The sequence below is a fragment of the Cajanus cajan genome, chromosome 3 (assembly GCF_000230855.2).
Source record: "Cajanus cajan strain Asha chromosome 3, NIPB_CcT2T_4, whole genome shotgun sequence".
Lineage (NCBI taxonomy): Eukaryota > Viridiplantae > Streptophyta > Magnoliopsida > Fabales > Fabaceae > Cajanus > Cajanus cajan.
The window spans coordinates 19,311,184-19,321,451 of record NC_138519.1 but is presented as its reverse complement, the minus strand read 5'-3'; the positions used below and the strand labels follow the sequence as shown (position 1 = coordinate 19,321,451).

The 10,268-nt window shown below is 36.3% G+C and overlaps 1 protein-coding gene across 1 annotated transcript; it reads left to right on the top strand.

Moving 5' to 3' along the window:
* Positions 1-7,505: 7,505 nt before the first annotated feature.
* Positions 7,506-9,277, top strand: LOC109788985 (hydroquinone glucosyltransferase). The gene has a single exon (XM_020347850.3). It carries the CDS (start codon positions 7,629-7,631, stop codon positions 9,159-9,161), a length of 1,533 nt encoding a protein of 510 aa, XP_020203439.1. The 5' UTR covers positions 7,506-7,628; the 3' UTR covers positions 9,162-9,277.
* Positions 9,278-10,268: the final 991 nt, after the last annotated feature.

Genomic DNA, 10,268 nt, shown 5'->3' with positions numbered 1-10,268 from the left:
GTGACCTAGGCAAAAATTAGGACGTTAAAGCGGCAACCTGAGTTGAAAACCGAAAGGCGACTCAGAGGAATCATCCAATTAGAGTACGACCCCGAGTCATCACCTCACTTTCCAAAAAGGCTAAACACAATGATAGCTTCTTTGTAGCAAATATGCTTTGTTTAATAGCCTTAAACACTAAAGCCCACCTTGGTTAGACATTCTTCTAAAAACCCCTTTTGAAAAAAAAAATCCCTTCTAACAACCTTTTGAAAAAATGCAAACATCCCTTTTCTTCTTTTCTCTTGACCCTTATGGCATTAAAATGGTACCGAAAGGATACACGGAAAATGCACAGTGAATACTCACAGAGGAAAGATCAAGATGTCCCTGAACGGAGTTGGGAGACGCTTGACTACACATCGACTAGATAATCAAGGAGCCACTGAAACCTTGAGTTCAAAAGAACATATCCCGGCAATAATCACAAACGACATGGATAAAAAGGAATCGTCAACAATGACCTTAACACGTACAGGTTAATTTCCTGACAAAAAAATTGAATTGCATATTTAGGAACAAACACATGAGCATAAACTACATCGCATGCATGAGGTAGGGCCATATGGACGGGCGTTACAAAAAAAACTGAACAAATAATAAAAATCATTCCTATCTTGCATTTTTATGTGCCTCCATGCATCCATTCATTATACTTGGCATGGTCAAAGGAAGTCATCAGGTCAAAGCGTTCGTAAAAGCTCAACGACCAAACAAGCAAGCCTATAAGCATGAAGAGGCCATCACGCCCTACTCTTCACCAAATGCAGGATAATCCAAGAGAATGTCAAGATTAGGCATAGTTTCCTCACCAAAGCCAGGAGTGGCTTCCAAAATAATACTCATCAATAAAGATTCAGCAAATAACATCATCATGGAATAGATCCCTCCACCAATGATGACAATAAAAAAGCAAAAATAACATGAGAAAAAGGCAAGCTTCACACATGTTGAAAAAGCCGAAGCATCTATAAAAATAGTAGAAAAAGGCAAGCTTCAAATATGAAAAAGCCGAAGCTAAGAAAACAAAATTTAAAAAAAAAAAAAAACTATTACAAGTAGACGCCTGGAGAGGCATTACAATACTCACCTTGACAAGAACAACACAAAACTCTTACCAACCATCCCACAATAAAGGCGCCTGGAGAGGCATCACAATACTCACGTGGTAGGGACAACACTAGAATCCCTGCCAGCCATGCACTTCTCTGCCCACCAACACAGGGGCACAACAAACATCTCCTGCCCATCCACCTAGGGGCAGTCTTTTATTCCACAACCATCCATCAATAATCAAACAATCGATCATCAAAAGGACTTAACATGGCGCCTGGAGAGGCATCACAATACTCACATGGCAGGGTCAACACCAGAATCTCTGTCAACCATCTACTCCTTTGCCCACCAACACAAGGGCACCACTTATCAACAATCCTCGTCAAGGGGCAACCACATCATCAACACTAGCAGACGGCCTGGAGAGGCTATGAAAATACTACGGCCTGGAGAGGCTATGAAAATACTACGGCCTGGAGAGGCTATGAAAATACTACAACCTGGAGAGGCTACGAAAATACTATGGCCTGGAGAGGCTTCGAAAATACTACGGCCTGAAGAGGCTTCGAAAATACTGCGGCCTGAAGAGGCTACGAAAATACTACGGCCTGAAGAGGCTACGAAAATACTACCACAACAACGAGGGTACCGCCGAGTTCCTCGAAATTGAAACCGGGATGCCGCCAAGCTCCCACCACAAGTTGGTTGAAGCCTTAAAATCAGCCAAGCTTGATCGAGAGCCGCCGTCGAGCCTCTCAAATCAGTGAACGACAACGAGGGTATCGCCGAGTTCCTTAAAGTCAAAATCGGGACCGCCGTCGAGCTCCCACCTGTGGGCCGGCTGAAGCCCTAAATATCAGTCCAGCTTGGAGAGGCTGAGCTCAGAATATACTCCCTCGTTAACATGCCACAAATAAAGAGACACACTACCATGAGACAAGCAGAAGCGTAGAACCATCAACACAGAGATGAGAAGAAGACCCAGACGAAATGTCTACGTCTTTACTTGCCTTTGGAAAAACAACACAGCTATTCCAAAAGACAAGTAAAGAGGGGCAGCTGTAGACACCCAATTTCGTCCGGGGGGCAAACAAATAGCAAGATAGGACATCAGAGGGTCTAAAGGCCCAAACCAATTGTTTTAGTGGCCCGGAACGGATCGTTCCAAAATCGGAACGGGCCGTTCCCAAGTCCGGAATGGGCCGTTCTCGATCAGAACGGGCCATTCTGGGTTTCTAAAATGCCTAAAAAGATATAGGTTGGAACGGGTCATTCTAGACCAGAACGGGCCGTTCCAAACCAATCAAATGGCCTAAAATGTGTATCCCAGAACGGGCCGTTCTGAAATCAGAACGGGCCATTCTGGTTCCCCGGAATAGGCCGTTCTGATTTCAGAACGGGCCGTTCTAGGGTACGAAAATACTACATAACGGCCATATCCAGAACGGGCCGTTCCAGTTTTGGAACGGGCCGTTCTGGACCCTGTCTGAAGCCTATAAATAGAGAGCTTGGGCACATTTCTGAGGGCCTCCAAAATTTCGTCTAAAGCTCCATAGAGCTCGAAATTTCTCCCTTTTTTCTCTCTCTTTCTCCTATTGTACTTCTTGAATTTTATGAGGCTTATTGTAGTGTGAAAGGTTGCCACAAAGCACCTAAACCCTCCATAGTTGAAGATTCAATAAAGCTTGTTACGAGGTATTACTCATCAATCTCTTGTTTTATCTTTCTCTTCTTTTATTTTATATATTACTATAATAAACGCAATTATGTAGATATTTTAAGGGTTTACCGTGTAATTTAAATTTCAAGCATGTAAATAGTAATTCATAAAGGGGATCTAATATTTAATTTATTATTTCTTATCTCATTAACTTCATCATAGGGTACCGATTGAGGGCGTTGTAGGGGTGCTTAATACCTTCCTTACACGTAACCGACCCCCGAACCCAATTCTGGTTATCAAGGCCATTATTGAACTTTTAAAAAACCTTTTATTTTTCCAATGTTTTGAGTAAAACATTGGTGGCGACTCCATAGAACCTATTTTCAAAACCATTAATTAAGGATTAGTCTGGTGTCCGGGCATTCCTTAATTAATGAGATCTTTAAAAAGATGTCTAAACCATTAGTCGCAAGATCGGAAAAATCTGGGTTGCGACAGGGATGCAGCTACTGGTGAGGCGACCTAGGAGGTGGAGAGTCAATTCAAGGAACGGTATCCATTCCTCTTTGCAGGTAAGCCTATTTTCGGGGACGAAAATTCCTGTTTGTTGGGAGGTATTGTAACGTAGTTAGTAGCCCAGAACGGACCGTTCCAAAATTGGAACGGGTCGTTCCAAACTACTAAAACAAGGGTAATTTAGTAGCCCAGAACGGGTCGTTCCCAAACTGGAACGGGTCGTTCCAAACTACGAAATTGGCTTAAAAACCTAGTTGAGAATGGGCCGTTCCAAATTGGCTGTTATGGGTAAAAATTCAACCCCAGAACGGCTCGTTCTGGTTTGAGAATGGACCGTTCTGGATGTAAATTTTACACATGATATTTGAGTTCAGAACGGGCCGTTCCGGATTTGAAACGGGCCGTTCTGGCCACTCCTAAATTTCTATAAATAGGACCTATGTGCAGCTGAGGAGGCAAGGTTTTAGAGAGAGGTTCTAGAGAGAAGGACTCTAGGTTTGTGAGCTTGATTCTCTCTCAACTTTCTTTGTATAATTCTTCTTCTCCTCTAGGTCACTAATTCTTCTGTCTTCCCTTGAATTTCAGACTAGAAAACTTACTTTTGGAGGATTTAAGTTCAAGAGTCGAGCTCAGATATTTCTTCTTCTTCTCATTCTTCTTAATTCTTGGCTTTTCATAGCTAACTTTCAGGTGAGGGAAGCTAGAATGTAGGTTGTTTAATTTCAGGAAAATTGGAAACTCCATTGATGTATGATTTTGAGAAGTGGTTGAATTAAAGAAATTCCTCATTTTTAGGGTTTTGGGAAAAACGGGATTTTTGATGATTTTAATGAGTTGATTTGTTGTTTGTTGAATCTGAGTTTATTTTTGAACTGTATGAAGCTTATATGTTGCGTAATTGATGGAATTAAGTTGTTCACATGTTGTTAAAATTATTAAAGTTGTATAGTGGTATAGTTGAATAGAAAGTTGTCAAGCTGGTATATAAGATGTTTATTGTTGTATTGCTGTAAGTTGCCTATTGTTGTATTGATGTAAGTTGTCTATTGCTGTAAGATGTTTATTGTTATGTTGTTGTAAGTTTCCTATTGTTGTAAAATGTCTATTGTTGTATTGTTATAAGTTGCCTATTGTTGTAACTTGTAAGATGCCTATTGTCGCATTATTGTAAAGTTGAAAAGTTGGGGACATATGGTGAAGATATATGTCCTATGTTAAGATACATAGTACTAAGGTGATAGGTTGAAAGTTGTTTTAAAGTTAAATCCCTTAGTACTGTGTGGGCGTTGTGGAAGTAGTCGATCCATGTCATGGTTGAATGACCAATTTTTGTAAGGTATCTAGTTAGAGATGTAGTCTTTGACTAGGTACTGGAGGGTGCATGGTACTTGGAGGACAATGGGTGGCTAACTCCATATGTGGATTGGTGATGCTAGCCAAGGCCATGGTAGGCTCATACCCAAACTCTTTTGCCCTGACAGTAGTACTGGATCTCCGAGTCTAAGTGGCACACTTGAGAAATCGCCTATTGTTGTCTATACCTAGTTCTCTTCGGAGTTCCTAACAATGTTCTATACCTGACCTGGTTAAGATTGGTCAAACGTTGGATTCGGTAGGGTTTACGCCACCTAGACTGCTCAACCTCAGTTGTTATAGATCTCCTAGTTGTATATGTGTGACGACGCATTAAATTTTAAGTTGTATGTTGTTGTTGTTGTTGTTGTATTAAAGTTGCTTCTAAGTTGTATGAATGAGTTGAGTTTTTATGTTGAACTGTGTGGTTGCGTTGTGATGATGATTGGATGAACGAGTAGTATAGTATTATCTTATACTTGTATGATTGTTTATTGAACTCTAGCTTACCCTTCTGTTTCCATGTGGATGGACTGCCATGATAATACTGTGTATGGGAGCAGATTAGGATTAGGTTGGAGCTATTGGCTGTGTCCGCTGCTAGAAGTGGAATTTTGTTTTGGTTTTTAGAGTCAGAGTTACCATTTTGGATAACAGTTATTATGTTTGACCGGCACTAGCTAGGAGATGTTAGATTTGGATAATTGTATAAGTACTATATATTTAAAATAATAAATGATTCTCATATTTTTTTTCTTCGTATTTTTATATTTATGAGTTATTCAATTTTATTCTCCATCTTAGTTTACTATGAATAGTACGTTTCCACTAAGTGTAGAGATCACGGTTGGTCGTTACAAAGAGATAGTTATTAGAAGCCATAGAAAGTACCTGAAGTCGATGTTTCTTTTGTAGACTAAGTAGCATATTTTTTTGTATATAATTGAATGTTTTTGGCTGTTTGCTTAACAATTTGTGTTGTAAATATTCTTATTATACTATGTTAGTATATATTTCAGTAGTATCTTGTGTTGTGTTATTCCGCAATATAACGATCATAATGGGTCGTTACAATAATAATAATAATAATGTTATATTAATTGTTGTGGATATATATATATTTTTAAAGGATGTTTGAACATTGAAGCCATCAGCTAAATGGCGGCTTTATTATTTTGATTTTTGGATCATGACATTTTAATTCAATATTGATTGTCCTAATACAATTATTGATCAATTATTTTGACCGACTACCATATACTTTATTTTTTTCGTTTCCGCTAGCTAAGTCAAAGTATACTTTCAACTTATTATAAATGTTTGGATGCTTTCATGTTTGTAAAATAAATTATATATTTCGTATTTGATTTTATATTCGACATTCATTATAAAAAATTTTTATCATACACCAATACACACCTTATAATAATATAAAAATTATTATTAAAAATTATTTTTACTTATATAATAAATATAATATATATTAATATATTATTAAAAATATGAATATAAATTATAATGACACAAAATATATTGTTAAATTTTATTTAAAATCAACATTAAAATTATATATAATCATATTATATATATATGTTATACTTATAATGATATTTTTACATGTCACTATATGTAACATTTTTTATATGTAATATTTTTTATAATAATTTTAAAATCGTGTTGAAACATTAAATAATATGATTTTATTTGAAATTTTATATATTTAGTTTTATATTAAGAAAACGATTCAAGTTAAAATATTTTAATGATTTTTGTGTTTGATGAAAAATATATTAAATCTTGCTAATATTTGTTTTTATAAAATATTGCAATATAAATGATGTGACTTTAAAATTAATTATAAAATTAGTTTTATCACTTTATGCCTAAGAAAACTTCTGAAATGAACAAGATAAAAGAAAGAAGAAAAAAAATATAAAAATGAGTACTCTGAATTGTGTTCGTGAATCGCGAATAGCAAGTGGGTTGTGTCACTATGTGGTTGTTCCTATTTATGCACTTCATTGGATACCTACCTGGCAACTTTGAAATGTATAATTTTTAATTCATCAGAAAGAAAAATATACATCTTTTTATAGAAAAGTGATTAAGGAAGAGGTGTATTGTTCTGACCCTTCAATGCATATTAATTTATAAGGTCGGTTGGAGTAGTACGAATAAGATATTATGTTTTACTAATGGATACGATGAGTAATGTGAGAAAAAAGAGGAAATTAAGGAGTTTACTTTGTACAACTCCTCTGTTTATGCAAACTCATGCTACGGCAACGAGCATTAATTATTAAAAGATCTCATTATTTTTTTGCACCGTAGCATGGTTAGTTAGGAGTTGTCCACCATCAACAAAAATAGGATTAAACAATTTCATCTTAAATTATTGGTGCAATTAAAAAACTTCAGTGATTATCTTTAAATATACTTCTTTTCCCCCACACTATGTCAAAGATTAATATCATTTGAGTTAACACAAAACTTTTGCCAATTTCAACGATTTTCATAGAAATGTGATTAAAGACGGGATTATTCACTGAATAAATTATTCTTACAACACAAAATGTATTGGGAACAAGAGGAGAGTTTAAACTTTATTAACAAGTGATGAAGAAATCAATCAAATTAACTCCACAGTATATTTTAATGGTCATTAAGTTAATTTATGAATTTTTCTCATTTATATAGTACTTATTAAACTTTATTCAATTTGAGACTCATTCACACTTATACACCAATTGTTTTGATGACGTGAAATTTTGTTCGTATTTAAATGAATGCTTAACTAGTATGTCAATCCATTACGATGTTTAACTAGTCATTAGGATGTTTAACTAGTATGTCAACCCATTAGGATCTTTCAAGTATCTTAAATTAAGAGAATTGTATACCCAATTGTTTAATCTATTTCTACCTTAAATTTAAACAATTTCCTCAAGCTGCGACTTTTTCACCTATAAAAGAATCTCCACAACAAAATCCGAAATTGTGGATGAATCCCATCACCATGGAGAGGAAAACATGCATAGCCATGGTTCCTTGCCCTGGCCTAAGCCACTTGATCCCAATAGTAGAATTTTCCAAAAGACTAATCCTTGAACACCCCAACTTCCAAGTCACAATCCTCATTCCCACACTTGGCCCTCCCACCCCTTCCACCAAAGAAATCCTAGACACACTCCCACCAAGCATAGACTCCACCATTCTCCCCCAAGTCAACCTCCAAGACCTCCCTCCCAACATCCACCTCGCCACGCAAATGAAACTCACCGTCAAACACTCCCTCCCTTCCCTCCAACAAGCCCTAACCTCCCTCTCTTCCCGCACCCACCTCGTTGCCCTAGTTTGCGACCTTTTCTCAAGCGATGCACTCCCAATGGCCAAAAAATTCAACCTCTTGTCCTACTTTTTCTCCACCTCGGGCGCCACCTCACTTGCCTTTTGCCTCTCTTTGCCCCAACTAGACCAAAGGACCACCTCCGAGTTCATCGTGGACACCACAAAAAGTGTGAAGTTCCCCGGGTGTGGTGTTCCCTTCCATGTCGAAGATCTTCCCGACCCGGTTGTTCTTTTTGGTAGATCAACTGAAACCTACAAAGCATTCCTTCGTGTGTGCCAAAGACTCTCTATGGCCGATGGTGTCATACTCAACACGTTCACCGATTTGGAAGATGATGCCATAAGAGCCATGGAAGAGCACCAACGACAATTGAGTCTAGCTGAAGAAACTCGAGAAACTAGTCTCGATCATATTGTCCTGGAAGAGAGTGAAAATACCAAACCAAAAGCAAATGGTACTCCTTGTGTTTACTATTACCCCGTTGGACCAATAATTCAGACCGAGTCAAGGAGTCAACAAAACGAGTCAAAGTGCATTTCATGGCTCGAAAACCAGCCTAAAAATTCCGTTTTGTTTATCTCTTTCGGGAGTGGTGGGACCCTCTCACACGACCAACTCAACGAGATAGCCTTTGGCTTGGAACTAAGTGGTCACAAATTTTTATGGGTGGTTAGGGTCCCAAACAAAGTCTCTAGTTCGGCTTATTTCGTGGGGCAAAAGGACGACCCTTTGGATTACTTACCACGTGGGTTCTTGGAAAGGGTTAAAGGACAAGGGTTGGTGGTTCCCTCGTGGGCCCCACAAGTTGAAGTGCTCGGACACAAATCCACGGGTGGGTTTTTGACACATTGTGGTTGGAGTTCGGTGTTGGAGGGTGTGGTGCATGGGGTGCCCATGATCGCGTGGCCTTTGTTTGCGGAGCAAAAGATGAACGCCACGACCATATGTGGTGTGCTCAAAGTGGCTGTGAGGCCTAGGGTTGATGGTGAAAGTGGCCTGGTGAAAAGGGAAGAAGTTGCAAGGGTGATCAAGGTGGTGATGGAAGGAGATGAGAGCTTGCACATGCGCAAAAGGGTTGAATCTCTTAGTGTTAAGGCTGCTCGTGCGATGAGTGAACATGGCTCCTCCACCAAGGCACTCTCTAGTCTTGCACTCAAATTGCAAAGTTGTAATGGAAAATGTTGATTTGGAATTTTGAGATCTTGTTTCTAGGGTTTTAAATAAGGATTCAACGGCAAATGTAATGTTTAATTTTGTTATTGCATTTTAATAATAGATTTTGAGAATGATTGATATTTTAATTTTTTTAAATATTTATATTTATTTTATTATTATATCTTTTAGTGATTAGAGAAGAAATGGATAAATTAAAAATAAATAAATATATTTTAGTGAACATATATTAATTATTAAAAAAATAAAAAATTTATTAAGTCAAAAGTGATAATGAAAAAAATAAAAAAAAATAGTTTCAAAATGATTATGAAAAAAATATAAAAGGAATATTATTTTTTAATTTAAATTTTATCTAAATAATATGTGAAAATATATATTAATTGAATCACTATTAAATATAAGTTATTGAAAAATAAAACCAATTATTATTTTTTTTCATTTTGTTAATCAGGCAATCTGACATTGCATTTAATATTTTGATTGTTGTACATGTACATCACTGATAATTATTTATGGCATTTATTGGACAGTTGGATTAATAATTAATTTAGTTTGAAGTCCAAATAACGTACGTGGTGCACCAGTGATTCATCATTTATTGCCTGCAACAGTACCATTTTCCAATACAGGTTTTTATAGGTTATGTAAAAAATAACTCGTTTTATGATGATTTTGCAAGGTTTTTTTTTTCTTTTATCATAATAAGTCAAAAAATATGAGAGAAATTGTATTTATAATATAAGATGATTTTTAAAATTTGAATTTTTAATATTAATGTGTATTTATATTTTAATATAAAGGTGTGGGTTGTCAAGTCTCTGATTTGTATAAGATCATAGAGATGTCAGTTCAGTGTTCAGGTTCATTAAAAAAAAAATTATTAAAAACTTAATTTAGAATATTTTTAATGGAATTGTTTAGAAACAATTCTATTTGTCACATTAGCCTAAAAAAAAGTAAATAAATTATTTAAAATTTATCAAAATTACTTATATAAGTAACCGTTCATAAAAAAAATTTGTTAAAAGTGAAGTAAGTTATAAATAATCCTATTGGACGTGGCCTAATAAATGTGTAATGTGGTCCCACAAACTTTTGAATGGGTAAAAATGTGTC

Bases quoted from the DNA above. Each gene is read 5' to 3' on its own strand.
- LOC109788985 (XM_020347850.3), top strand. From the start codon at position 7,629: ATGAATCCCATCACCATGGAGAGGAAAACATGCATAGCCATGGTTCCT.